This window comes from Dermacentor silvarum, chromosome 6 (assembly GCF_013339745.2).
Source record: "Dermacentor silvarum isolate Dsil-2018 chromosome 6, BIME_Dsil_1.4, whole genome shotgun sequence".
Taxonomy (NCBI): Eukaryota; Metazoa; Arthropoda; class Arachnida; order Ixodida; family Ixodidae; genus Dermacentor; species Dermacentor silvarum.
In genome coordinates, this window is record NC_051159.1 from 132,227,376 (window position 1) to 132,241,954 (window position 14,579).

The 14,579-nt window shown below is 48.5% G+C and overlaps 2 protein-coding genes across 2 annotated transcripts in view; one reads left to right on the forward strand and one right to left on the reverse strand.

Moving 5' to 3' along the window:
- Positions 1-2,193: 2,193 nt before the first annotated feature.
- On the forward strand, positions 2,194-6,274 carry LOC119456899 (acetylcholinesterase). The gene is made up of 2 exons (XM_037718714.2): positions 2,194-2,305; positions 4,662-6,274. Exons 1-2 carry the CDS (start codon positions 2,230-2,232, stop codon positions 6,143-6,145), a joined length of 1,560 nt encoding a protein of 519 aa, XP_037574642.2. The 5' UTR covers positions 2,194-2,229; the 3' UTR covers positions 6,146-6,274.
- Positions 6,275-11,997: 5,723 nt separating this feature from the next.
- The window catches only part of LOC119456900 (uncharacterized), a 76,055-nt gene continuing 73,473 nt past the window's right edge, over positions 11,998-14,579 (reverse strand). The window contains exon 7 of the mRNA XM_049669125.1: positions 11,998-13,033. Within this exon, the coding sequence (XP_049525082.1) occupies positions 12,862-13,033 (172 nt within the window). The 3' untranslated portion in view covers positions 11,998-12,861. The remainder of the gene's footprint in view (positions 13,034-14,579) is intronic.

A 14,579-nucleotide genomic window follows, 5' to 3' on the forward strand; every position in this document is an offset into this window, starting at 1 on the left:
CAGACAGACAGACAGACAGACAGACAGACAGACAGACAGACAGACAGACAGACAGACAGACAGACAGACAGACAGACAGACAGACAGACAGACAGACAGACAGACAGACAGACAGACCAGACAGACAGAAGACGGACGGACGGACGGACGGACGGACGGACGGACGACGGACGGACGGACGGACGGACGGACGGACGGACGGACGGACAAATAACTTTATTAAGGTCCTGAGGAGCCAGCCATTGGAGCCCCTGAGAGGCTCCTGGCTAGCTGTGGGCTAATCCCATGTTGGAGCCGGGAGGACATGCCTCTCGTCTCTCTCACGGGCCCTCTGGACAGCCTTGTACTGGTCTTCCTGTTTACTGCTCGTGATGGCGTTCTCCCAGTCCTCGCTGTTGTTGTTGAAGTCGTGTAACACAGGGCACTGTCAGAGCATGTGGGCTAAAGTACAGAATTCTTCCCCGCAATCTGGACAATGAGGATCTATCTCTGTGTGTAGTCTACTCAGGAAGCCTCTCGATGGGTACGAAACCGTCTGAAGCATCCTGAGCGTTTGGGACTGCGCTCTACTCAATTTAGGATGGGGAGGTGGAAAACGTCGCCGCTCCCCTTTGTAATGTGCCGTAATTTCATGGGAACGTAAGTAGAGGGTCACTATGGCCAATAGTCTCCGAACTCGCAGAGGTCCCACCCCCATGAGTTCTCGCGCACGGCGATGAGCAATCTCATTGGAGTTCAGGCGACCCGGCAACACGTCGTCTCCCATGTGGGCTGGGAACCAAGTAATGTGGGGGACAAAGTTTGTATCTGATGTCTTTTTCAAATCAAATGGCAATAAATGTTCTCACGAGGTCCTCAAAACGTAGCTGCACCGAAAAGTTTCATCGTCTTGGTGTTCTAGAAAGGCTTACTTATAATCCCAACATTTTGCAACACTTCTCCATAACGCTTAGCTTAAGTTTCCATTCTTTAGTAGAATCCAGTATCCCAGTCAGCTCACCTTGTTTCCTTTTTTATCCTAGTGCACTTAATGTATGCCCTGTTTGTATTCTGTCAAAGTGTTCATAGCGAATGGATCCATATTAGCCGTTGGCTAGGGATACGTATGTTTGCATACACTTCTGTATAATTAGTTTTTTCTTAATAAAATATGATGAAAGACCCATTCGTTATCATCCATCTTAGTTTGGATGCCGAGTCGCTGTTTTCATATTTAAGGGAAATGGCAGACTCGCTACCAACGCTTTCTTAAATGATCCGGTAGTTTCTGTTTTGCCGGTTGCGACGTTTGTATCTTCAAGCTAAGTACAGGAAATTCGGCCTAAATGAACCTGCCCAAAACAAGCAATATATTATCGAATTCTGATTTTCAGCATCTCAAGTTCCCGTGGAATTCTCAATGGTGACCTCCATGCCAGTACGAAGTTGCATCTGCGAGATTTCTATGCCGAATTCTGCAGTTAAATTTTTATTTTCACAAGACCGACCTAACCCCTTCTCTGCCATTTTTATAATGCATCTGGGAGAGTTGATCATTTTATTTTGTTCTGTTATCGAGTTTCGCTGCAAAGAAACATACTTGTCCAGGCTCTGTTTTGCCAACTTGGACTTTCATTGACTTCCACAGTCATCCTTTTTATCGGGGCCTCCGATCTGGACTTCCACCACAGGCATGTCTTCTTTGCAATGGGCAATTTGATTTGCAACACAAAGAGATCGTTGTTGTTGTTGTTGATGATGATGATGATGATGACATGACTGGTGGTGGCAGTACCCTAATTCGGGGGATTGCCGATGAATCGGGTGGTTAAATTAAGTAGATAAAAACAATGGAATTAACAATTTGAACAAAGTTCCAACAAAAAATTATTGCTCTAATTTGATATCATCCTTCTTCGTCTTCCTCGGAAATTCTCATGCAAATTTTCAGTTTTATTTCTTTTATATTCAGGGCAATTGTCCCATGATTCCTTCCGTTTCTTTTCTTTACCTCCTTTATTGCATTTTATTCCTTCATTTCTACCTTCTTTTATTTTAAATGTACACCCCCTTCTTGATCGATCCACCGCCGTGGGTATCCACCGCCAAGGATGAGCCCAAGATTATTTGTTATGAGCCATAAAACATCATCATCATCATCATCATCATCACCAACCGCCAGAACGATTTGCGCCCTCGCGTTCATGGTGCGAACTGAGAAGACGTACAGCCGGCACTTTATCGAGAAGAATGCCTTCTGGTGTGGCGTCCAAGGAAATGCGAAACGGGGACGATGAAAAGGTTGTCGAAGAGAGTCCCCAGTTCTGTAAGTAGCTTCAGCCAACGCTTTTAAATCTCCGGTACCCCTGGAAAATCTATCGTTGACGCTCTGGCGTGTAAATGGTCCTAATAATGCTGGACGTCGCGATAGAGGCGGTAGTTCGAAAGCCGAGGCTTTTCGGCACTCTCTAGTACATACTAAAGCGGAGTCTCAATGCGTCCGAGAGTTTACGCTAGACGCTAGGCGTTGCCTCTCTGGCAACGGAACGCAGTATATGTTAAAGCAACGCCTTAGGAGGCGTTGGTTAAAGACGCGGCTGCGCGTTCCAGCGCTTGTAGGCGCCGCAGGAAAGAAAAGTAGGGCTTGGGCCACATGACTCGTTTAATATCTCCCTAGCCAAGGCTAGAAGTAGTGAGCATTCCTCACGCGCCACCAGGCTCAGTTAAGCGCTTGCTAGGCACATCTGAGAGCGGAATACACTGGGCCTCTTCGATTATCCGTTCCTGACAGTCCCGGACTGTCCGAAAGACTGCATACGCAACGCTCATTGGCTGAAAGCACCGTCTCGGGCAGTCCGGGACTGTCAGAGGCGTATAATCGAAGAGGCCCATTGACTCGACACGGCTAAAGTCCCTAGATATTTTTTTGCTTCAGAAAAGCTAGGGACTTTAGACACGACAGGCCCCGGTTGAGGATCTGCTTGACTTTTTTACCCCCTTCAAGAGGAAGACGTACTGTTAACATTTGTACCCTGAAGAAATCAGGCACACTTATGAACTAAAACTTACAGCGCAAACACCTAAGACGGACCACAAAAGGAAGATACGACACACACTGGCGCCATGTTCGAACACCGTGTTTGTTCGAAGCTCGTGCAACGACTGCCGACGATCTGGCACGTGCACATTTATGCAGAGAATAATATTATTAGTTGCGCTAGTTTTCAGAGGGGTATATTGAAACACTGCATATTGTTTAGTGGACACGAAAATCGCAGGAGTCGCGGCGGATTTGTGACTGGTCGTCGCAAACGACGCCATATTCAGTTTGCCATAGGTTCTTCTAGGCTGTGACATCATGAGAACGGGCGAACCAAATTGGCTGGCGCATTTATACAAGTTAGACGGCAGTAGAGTTTATTTGTAATTCTTGGATTGCACCGACTATAGGAACCGAGTGCTGGAGAGGTGGTGAAAAGCAGAAATAAGCTGCCTTGCAAGTGCGCAATATGTTAGTATAGAATACGTGTAAATGATGTAGGACAGCTTACACTTGCTGTTCAGCCTCGACGCCAAAATGTCCAGTCTGCTTCCTCCCTGCGTAACCACACTTCACGCTTCTTTACGAGCGCGATAATTCTTGAAATTTTAAACTACCACTACCGGCAATTTTTTTCTTTTTGACTTTTTTACCTTGATGAGTTGAGGTGCGTCTGTAATCGCGGAATGAAGCTGTGAAGGCTCCGACAGGACGAATAATTACTGATAACATCGTTAATTATGATACAGTCTGGTGTCACTTCAAAACGAGCGTCAATAGGTGTAGCTAGCTGGCCGGACACGTGATCACATGGGCTCACGAACCATTGACGCTCATTGAGTTGTTTGTTTCGGAATTTTGCTATTCGTGAACGTGTTGCCATCGCTGCCTTCTGAATCGGGGTCGTGGTCATTTTTAAGTGAGGCTGAAGACATTGTTCAAGTCGACATTGCTGCCAAAGGTATCAGCGGTGTATCTATCCGTGCATTTGTTGTTTTTTCTTTTCTTTTTTATCTGGGTCGGGGGGGGGGGGGGGGGATGGATGCCAGGTGTCCTGTTTATTGCTGTTCATTCTCTGTTAATTCTCGGTTGATTCTGTTCATCATCTGTTGCTTGCTTTTCCGCAATTTTACAAGAGCATGCTTATTTCATTAAAGGAGTAACTTCTACTCCCCTCATGACTGCAGCTTTCATGCAGTAATACAGAGTCAAATGCTGGGATGCGGTTGTAACAGATCATACATGCACAGAAAGCACGCTACTTATGTACCGAACACATCACATAGAACATGCAGATGTGTTCAAAAAGTTAGAATTGAGCAAGAAGCAGTAATTAACAAAATGTTTATCACGTTAATATGAGTAATATATGAGATTACTCATTTTAGTATTCGAAGCTCCTCTTGCCATTTGTGTTGAATACGAATCCCATCACCAACTTATGTAGATGACGTGAAGGTCTAGTATAAGCTTTTGTTTTTGCGTTGTCATGTATGAACTATCGCCAGTTAACTTATTTCCCATCTTTATTAGAGGCTTACATGAAATGTACGGCCCACGTTCCAGTGTGAAAACACTTGCTTCAAATTCAGTCTCTTCTGATGGTGGTTTGTGCGGGTCCTCTCTACGTATGCTCACGCAGCCATCTTCGCCATGCGGTCCCTGTTCGTGGTGGTGTGGATCGCCATCGCGGCCATCCTCGCATACAAGATGGAGAGAGAGTACAGTGCCCCGGTGTCGATCCCGCGCTGTGGGTCGCTGCAGGGCGTCGACGAGGTATTCGAAGAGCGGAGGCTGCACGTGTACTACGGCGTTCCATTCATGCGGCCCGCGCTGCTCCACAATCGGTTCCAGAGGCTCCCGATTCTGACGCGACCCTGGACGTTCCTGCTGAACGCCAAGAACCAGCGCAACTCTTGCCCGCAGCCATCCCTGATAGTCGGAAAAATAACCGTGGACAACACGAACAGCACCGAGGACTGCCTTTACCTCAACATATATCTGCCCGCGCGAAGGCTGTCAGAGAGGAGCATTGCCAGGTATCCCATCATCGTGTTCATCTACGGAGGCGGCTACTACTCCGGCGGCAACTCGTTCCCTTTCTATAGCGGCAAGTACCTGGCCGCGCATGGGAATGCCATGGTCGTGGTGCCCAACTACCGCCTCGGAGTGTTCGGCTTCCTGCGGTCGTCCATTATTGGCTTGAAGGGAAATCAAGGACTGCATGACGTGTACGCGGCATTGCTGTGGGTACGAAAAAATGCTGCCGCATTCGGCGGCGACGTACACCGCGTCACGGTCATGGGCCACCAGGTCGGAGCAGCTATGATCGGCCTGCTTCACTTCTTTGAGGGAGCCTCGGAGCTCTTCGATCGCGTCGTCATGATGAGCGGGTCGCCTTATATGCGCCACTGGAAGGAAGACGGCAAGGCCAGGTCACACGAGCAAGATCAGCTCATGCAAAAGCTTGGCTGTGGGGGGGATCCGAAAACGCTATTCGATTGCCTGCGCAGCAAGACGGCCGAATCTGTGCTCGACTTCGCCACCAAGCTGAAAAACTGGAAGACGATGTTCATGCCCAACGAGTACGAGGACATCCGCGACGACGCTAGCGTCGACCTGAAAAGCACCGCCGTTTCCAGGGACCTCATCATCGGCACGACATTGAACGAGGGCTCATACTACGCCAGCCTGTTTCTCGAAATGTTCTCTAAGGGCGACTCCTCCAAGCTCACCCGAGTCGAGGCTATCAATTATCTCAAGAACGTCACTGCTGGTCTGGGCTTCCACGGATACAATGACTTGGTCAATTACTACGATCAGAAGTACAAGGACCACAGCGCGGATATCTTCTTCGCGAACGCCATCGGCGACATAGTAGTTAATTGCCCCATGAAGCAGTTCGCCCATGACATGACCAGCGTGAACACCAAGGTGTTCATGTACGTCTTCAAGCACAAGCCTTCGTATTCGATTAGCCATCTCGAAGGAGCGGCTCATCTCGACGACGTCTTTATTTCGCTTGGCCACGCTCTTGACGCCCCGGTTCTGAACGCGACAGAGGCAGAGAAAGAGCTTAGCAGAGAAATGCTACGGATGTGGGCCCGCTTCGCTGCGAATGGGTGAGTCACACGCTTATACGACCTCTGCACTCACCCTCTCCATAAGTATATTCGGTTTGCCGTTCCGGACTGCCCTGGAATCCACGAGGCACTGCATTCAGCCAATAAGCGTTGGCTTACTCAGCGTGTTGGGCTGTCCTGTGCATTCCGGGACATCGCTCCATAGGCGTCAGATAAAGTCTTAGTTAGTGGGCTTGAGTATGAACAGGGAACGGATGCCGGTTAACGTGGGTACGAATGAACGTCAGCGACGATTTTCAGTAGACCTGAGTGTGAACGTGACTGACTGTCGGCGACCGTTGGTGGACATGAGTACAGTCCCAGCGGATAAAGATTAGCACAAGTGATTGGTGGCCGGAGCGGCAAAATCTCGACACGCGGCGCTGTTGTTCCCGAGCGCGCCGATAGCGAGAGTGCCAGTCACATTCCATTTTACAAAGCAGGGCTGGCCGGCAGATAGCGATCCATCTTAAAGCCCGCCTGTTAAAATTATCCGTTACTTTACGGCTTAATCATAGGCTACCATGGGTGCGCACATGAACCCGTTTTGCTTTGTTTTTTGTTAGTTCTTTTTTTTTCTTTTTCGCATTGCGAGAAGCGTGTTTTTTATCGTTATTTTCTCAAAAACCAATAATTCGCTGGGCGGTGCACTGTCAAAAGCCATGCGCGGCAGTGCCTACGTCAGAGGGCAACGACTACCATCGCTAATAACGCCCGCGCATAAAAAAAAATAATAATAAATGGACTCACGTGCGCCACCTCGTTGGCGCATAGCTTGGGCGAAAAGTGAGATAATTGAGAGCTTTCGAAATGCGGGCTTTGAGCTGGTTCGGTTTCTGCCGGCCACCCCTGCTTTGGAAAATGGAATGCGCCTTGTACTCGCTATCCGCGCGGTGGGGAACAACAGCGCTGCCTGTCTCGATTGTGCCGCTCCGGTCGCCAGTCGCTTGTGCTAATCTTTTTCCGCGCGGGACTGTACGTATGCGAATGAGTAACGGCGATTGGTAGTGGCGGGAGTATGGGGCGCTAAGACCAAACTACACGTACGCTTGCCGGTGCGCGAAAGCTCTCGTCCGCGCTCTTACGCGCGCGCAGATATTGCGGGACAGATCGTACGCGTGGAAGCACGGCGCGAGCACGGATATCTTTTCGAGAAAAATATCGGTGTTCTGGCACACGAGTGTTTCATTTCAGGAATCGCCAGCTGTTTGTGCGCAGGCGCGAGTAAAAGCGGGTGCGAGAGAGAAAATTTGGGGGCTTTTGCTTCTTGAATGTGTGACTTTGCCTAGGCACTACGGGAAAGTTTCTTGTGCTATGGCTGCCTTACCAAAATACGAAACGATGGCTACCAAGGCGAAAATAGTGAGCCAAGTGGGCGCGCGCTGGCGCGCATCCTGTAGCTTCCAACCTACAACCTCGTGTAGGTTCAAACGCTAGCTTTCGCGCGCCGCAAGCGTAGTACGCCTAGCTTGGCCTTTCGGTGTTGCTGAAATTTAATAGCAGTGACTATATCAACGCGAGTGAGTGTTGGTGAGTATGCGAGGGCGCGATAGGAACGTAAGAGCCGACAAGTGTCAGAGCGCATGATAGGGAGTGAGTCATATAGTCTATGAATATACGGGTTAGTAAGTATGGTTGAGTGTCTTTTATTGGCCTGGGACGTAACTGACCCGAAACTATGGCCCAGGATGACAAATCTAAGAGACTCAATGTAGAATAACTGAAAGCTGGGAGAGTTGGAACCGACTGTGCGCAAACCATAGCATGAAGGCCCGATGTACCCTGAGCTCCCCTATCACCGGCAACTTACCACAGATGTAGGCAAGCGTTGTCTTTGTAAACGAATGGGGCGATGCGACGCCGTAATGTCGAAAATCTCTAGTCAGAGTGTAGCAGAGGTTAGGGTGTATACGAAAATAACGGGGCCCCTGTTCACAAAAAGTTCTTAACCTAGCTTATGCTGGACGCATTATTGGCGATGGCTGCCATCGAATGCCAAAGAGCAGTTGTGGACGAAAATATTTCTGAATGCGATCCCGGATGCTTACGCTTATATTTTCTTGCACTTCTCTCGCTATCCATAGCTTTGGACGATAATCTCTAACAGAGTGGTCCAAGAGTGAGTTCTATATAGATAAAACTTAAAACATTTGCTTCTTTGAAAGAGTTTAATTAGCAACACTTTTTGCAGTACCCTGGGCCTGTATAATTTTTCAAACCATTGAAACATGGAGTATTTACACCAAAACAGTGAGAAAAAACATCCCCATATCCTGTGTGCTTCACTTTGTTCGTTGTTTCTTCGCGTTACTCAAATTTTACGACAACTGATGTCAAACGTACGAGAAATTTGGTCAATCGTGACTTCTAAGTTCGAGCTGGGCTATAATGGGATATAAAGTGGTGCATTTGTCACTAATAAGTAACCACATTACGCACAATGAACCGCTCCCTTTCGTAAACAGCCTGACGTCACGGGCCGTGCGCAAAGCGAAGTGCGAGACGTGTGCAATCAGCTGGTGGGCAATACATTTCGCTCGCGCCATGGCTATCATGGCACCTGCTGCGATGGATTTGTCAGAGTACGTGAATTCGCTACCAAAAGCTGCCTGTAAGTCGCACGTCGAGAAGCTATTCGCCTGCGGCGGTCCCTGATCCTTTCCACCAGGGCGGATGGAAAAACTATCAGAGTTATTGGCCAAACGTGCGATTCGGCGACATATATGGCCATGTGGCGATACGCACACAACACCGTTCGTGAAATTCGATGCCCGCCAGAAGCAAAACATGCTTACACGTGAATCTTCTCTAATAAGAAGACGCGCGACGACGGATCAAATGCAACTGCAGCGAACATAAGGTACATACCGAAACAGCGCTTCCACTTCAACTTAAGATGTTAACGGTCGCGTTGTTTTTTTGTGAGCGTAGATACGTGCAATGACGGCCGCCAGAGAACCGCACTTACCAGGTCGAATGAAGTGATCTACGCACATTCTGTCAGCGTCCGACGGCTGCCATTTGTCGCAATGTGTTGTCAGCACCCTTGTTTGCCGCCGCTTCTCTTCTCTTGGGAAACTGCAAAAGGCCGATCATGCTGCATTTTTTCGTGCAGTTTACGCGCAACAACTCGGCCAGCATGAGGAAGCGGCTCGACGGACGCGCACAAAAAAAAAAGAAAATAATAAAAGAACACTCGCGATACACGAAGCTGTCAGCACGTGACAATTAATGCGCATGCGACGTTCTTTTTGCCCATGAAACACACCCACGTGTACCCGAAAATCACGTGACGGACTCGTCGTGACGTAGGCCAGGAGAGGTCGATTTCTACAAAAGTACTCATCATGCCTGTCATGAAAATTTGCGCTGCCAAGGTAATCATAATTGGCTGATAGTCTTCGTAGTATTGGGGACGCAAAGTCATTCAACGTGGACAAGCACCTGTCTCGTCTACACTACTCAGCCCTATTGGATTTCCGTTTCACGAACACTAGGTGACAGCATAAAAAAATTATTACAAGCTCCGCCCACAAAGACTTGTACAACATATGCGCTCTGCTCCATCGTGCCCCAAAATGCTTTTTTTTTTTTCCCCGAGAGTCAAGGATATTGAAACAGGTTCGCCTCCCCCTTGACGTCACGGAATTGAGCGAACATAATTGGCTAGCTCATCTGCACCAGTTTCCTTCGAGGTGAAAGGCGATGTATTTTCCACTGTATTTCTGAGGTTGTCACCGACTGCGGTGATATCGGTTTATGAATATTCTCTGTGCGGAAGCCATCGTATGAAAGAAACATTTGCTCTAGGTAGCCACATCGTTAACAAGGCTCGCTGCCGGCGGCGACGCCTTAAGTATGCCGAGTTGCAGAAAGAGCTTTGGCAGCATTTTTCTCGAGTAATAAACTGAGTCGTGTGGATATCAGAGAAATTATGTAACAAGACATCCGAATCGCACAGATGGTTGCCAGGCTCGCGTGGTATAAGTCTTGCGACAAACACCGGGCCGCTTATTTTGCTGCCGTCTTGCGCCTAGACTGATTATTTGTGTCGCTCCGAATTGGGGTATTCCCCCTGTTCTACTGACTTTATTTTTCCTCGAGTCAAGGATTGCGTTGTGAAGTAGGCGAAGTGCATTTCCACCTTATTGTTGTTTTTATTGGTTCGGAGAGAGACACTCTGTGCGGAAAGAGAGAAAACCGGGGCAAGTCGCAGTGTGTGTGTGTGTGTGCGTGTGTGCGCAACCCTTCGTATCTTTGAGACAAAGCTGGCCGGTGGGATGGCCGCGGGGCGTTCGGATCTGTTTTCGATGGCCCCGATTGAAAGCATGTGTCGCGGTGAGCGTTAAGCGAAAGCGAAACCGCCGCTCCGCAGGGATCCCGTGTCGCTGCTCAACGTGACGTGGCCGCAGTTCACGAAGGGCGAAGGAGTCTATCTCAACATCGGCCCCGAACCGACGCTAGCCAGCAGATACCTGGAGGACGACTGTGACAAGGTGGCCCGGGCTCTCTTCTAAAACACCAACCGACGTCTGCGCTCCACTACTGCGATGTTCATTTCCTGTGCCTTACTTCCTGCGTTTGCATAATATAGCGACAGTAAAATGCGTCACTACCTATTACTGACGTACTGTAGATACTAACGTACTGACACTGAGGTATTCAGGTACGGTGGTAGCCTGCAGATACCTGGAGTACAACTGTTGCAAAGTGGCCCGGGCTCTCTTCAACTAAAAAAAAAAGAAAAAAAAAAACACCAACCGACGCCTGCACTCCCCTGCTGCGGTGTTCATTTAATTCCTGTGCCTTATTTTCTGCGTTTGCATACTATAGCGACAGTATACTGTATACAGTACCTATTACTGACGTACTGTAGGTACTGACGTACAGACATTGAGGTACTGACGTACCTCAACAACCAAAATCCTCTGCACGCAGCACGTGTCTGCTAGACAATGTCCTCAAACTATTTTGGTTCAAGGTTTATAATGGGACAAGAACCAGCAGTTGCGCGTACCGCTCACCGCTCTCCTACAATGCTTATGTGATGGTAGTAACCACGTTGTCATATTTTTTCTACTTTCTTATTATTTAGTATTAACAGAACGCGCATCTTCGTTTCTATGGCTGTGCATATTGTGTAAGCTTCGTGCTTTTCTGTTACCGCTTCGGAATAAATATCAAATCTTAATTTCTATCCTCTTCCGAAAAAAGCACCACCTTTCAATGTGAAGATAAGTGACCAGTCGGGCTAACTAGCTTTTTCATCTCCAAGTTTTGTTTCTCGGTAGTTTCTGATGGTTTTAACTGGTGACAAGTATAAAATTGATGATAATCCGCTCGGATCTGCAGAAAATTTCCGCTTGTCTTGACGTCAAAGATCTCGGGAGTAAACGACCACTGGTGGAAGCTGGGCCTTGTGTAGTCAATTTACTCGTATGACTGTAGCTCGTATAACCCACTCTTATGTGATTACTGGCCGGTTTCTCAATACTGGCTTCGTAGCCGGTGGACACTGCGCAGGCATTCGTCACACGCCGATACCGTCAGGCGGCGGATACGCATGCCTCCAGCTGGAAAGTAGCTATTCCCAGAGTACACGTTGCCTGCGAATTCAGGCTGTGACTTTTACTCCCGTGTTCTAGATAGTTCCTCCCCTCAACACTCCACCTCAAGAAGAGCGCCATCTCTAGAGAGAAGTGGTCACTGTGATGTATTGAGACTCTACGGCAATTCTTAAGAAGCGCAGTCTCTTTTTCACCTGAGAGATGGCGCTGTGCTCAACTTGGGGAAATGGAGCAATATTTTCAGTCGAGGATCGTTTGAGAGCTTGACGAGGGAACAACACCGCAACCGCGGGAGACGCAAGCCAATGGGAATCACCGGCGAAAGCGTTCGTGTTCCAATAATTTCAACAAATAACACAACTTTATTTCACTGCGGGAAATTGCTCGACGGGAAAAAAAACTTGCAGGAGCAGGAACATCACGTAGGCCACCGCTTCGACGAATTAAAAATCTGTGTCCCACGCAGGGAATTCAAAATGGCTAAAAGACGCGCGCCTTTGCACGTCTTCAGAGGCGCACGACGAGCGACTTAATTAATGAAAGTCGTTGAGTATAGGCTACACCAGCGCCTTTTTATGTTATCGAAGGGCCATCAGTGGCTATACTGAGCACAGTCAAGTTCTCAGCGAGCGGTGCCGCCCACAGGGCTTTAAGTACAGTTCTTTTTGGCGGCCGTTCCTGGTTGTTGGCGCCTCATTCTCGATGGTTCACTTTCGGCGATGTCTGTAACACTGTGCGTTAATTGGCTTGGTCACTGGTATAATGGCCACTCTTCCACTGAAGTCGTCGCTTTGGGCATTAAGTAAATGTACGCGCGAAAGTATTCGGCCGAAAATATAGGCTCTTGTTCGCCACAGCTCGCTCGCGAAGCATGACGGGAAAGTGCAATTGAATATACGTTCTCTCAAACCAGCGCAAAGCGTGCATAACAGTGCACGCGGTGTTGACCTCTCACACAATGCTCAGGTGATACAGGCATTTCACTGGCCTCTAGTGCTTTTGAACGGGTTAAAAGTTGCACAAACCACTCGGCGCTGGCAGTCTTCTCCACTGACTGCATCGTCGGTTCGTCACAAAGTCCGGGGACTGCCCCTGCACACTCAAGGTCCATTAGTTTCTTTTCAACGGATCACTGAATCGTTTCTGTCGTCGGTCAACTGGCCACCGCGTTGTCCGGTGACACCTTGAGGTAGCGTTCCCAAGCCCGGCAGTTTTCGGCGTGCGGCTCCCAGCCAACGGTGAAGTTCTTTGGGCTTAAGTTCAGCAGCAGGGGCCACTCGGCCGTAAACTTGGGCCAACGGTTACCGCGGATCTTGGGCACTTTCCTGCGTGTACAGAAATTAGAGATGCAGATGGTACTCTAATAAAAAAAAAGTCACAGTTTCGCCCTAAGGGCGAAGCAATGAATGCGATAGCAACACAGCAATGTCATACGAAGTAAGGTGAGCGGCTTTGGTAGCAACAACACGCAGAACTGTTGTCGACGCCATCGGCGTTTTGCCCGCGTTAGCTCAAAATGCGTGCGGCGTTGGTGACTGTTGCTGGAGCCTCTGATATAAATAGGCACTTGGTGCTGCAGCTAAACGTCGCCTCCCCCACGGCCTCTCGCGCGTCTGAAGAAGGTGCGTTTGCTCTACATATATGGTGATTGTAAAGGAGAAAAGAGACGCCTACTTCTGCAGCCCTTAAGCGAGCACGGAGCAGAACGCGCGTTTGTTCTCCGCCGTGCGTTCACTCCCCGTGAAAGACGCGCCCCTCGCGCCCTTTCACTCGCACATACAGCGTTCGGCGCGCGGCGACGATTTCATCTCCAAATGACGTCATACGGAACCTCACGGCGACGGCGACGGCGACGGCAGAAATCTGCTTTTGAGTGTCCATATAATTGCTATCGCAATAATATTAAAGTGATGTTGAGCAAATGAAAAGTGAAAATAAAGCAAGCATTCCATTCGTAAGCACGTCAAACAAAACATTGACATGTCGGGATGGATTCGAAGCAGCCAAGCTTAAGTGGCAGATGAACATGGCATTCACGACACCACGCTTTTTTTTAAATACATGAACAGAACAGTGAGAGTGTCATACTTCAGGGATAACATCACCACACTCAAAGCTCGTGTAAACACACACATGCGTCCAACAAGGGCATCCTGTGCCGTGGCAGTTCCTGCGCAGCATACACACTTAGTACATGAGCTGTGGTATCACAAAAAAAAATCTACTAGGTCGCGCGCGTTTGGCATGTCGACTACACATTCTATATCTACACATACTGTGTTGGCCAAATAGCCTGAACATCATGTCAGGCAGAGGACTGCCAGTATTCCCCAAATGGAAGAAACCTATAATTGAGTATGGCACGATATCCACGTTGATTTTAAGTGTTTCTTGCATAATGTCCTAAACAGTAAATATCTGTATACACATTCGCAATAGTGTTTTCATAACGACCACACTGTGGGTATTGTGGTGAGTGTATTGTGGTGAGGCACACGAGAAGCACACGGACGCCCAGCCAATACATCGCACCTCAATGATGGAATTTGTTTCACTTGTTACAATGTGAAAGATACCGCACTACTGCACCCACAATCTGGCGATGGTGTAAATACAACACTTCAGGTTCACCATTTCACCCAATAGAGCGACCCAGCGGGGTACCAGACCGGAGGGAGGTTGGCACTATGCACGCAATTAGCGCAGCAATTCGGCTGAAGTTTGTCTGACCTAGTTCATTGCTCGAGCCAATTAAATGTTTGAAGCAAGGCTTCAACTTCACAATGCACCTCTCAAAGCGCTTGTTCAAATCATCTGTTAATGCTGGCTTAGTTCGTCTACTCTCTAAACAATGGGACAAAAAACATTCCG

What these genes read in the sequence shown, in the direction of transcription:
- LOC119456899 (XM_037718714.2), top strand. Translation starts at nt 2,230, where the DNA reads ATGCCTTCTGGTGTGGCGTCCAAGGAAATGCGAAACGGGGACGATGAA. An exon ending in CGAAGAGAGTCCCCAGTTCT is followed by an intron (nt 2,306 to 4,661) that starts GTAAGTAGCTTC and finishes ATGCTCACGCAG; the next exon opens with CCATCTTCGCCATGCGGTCC.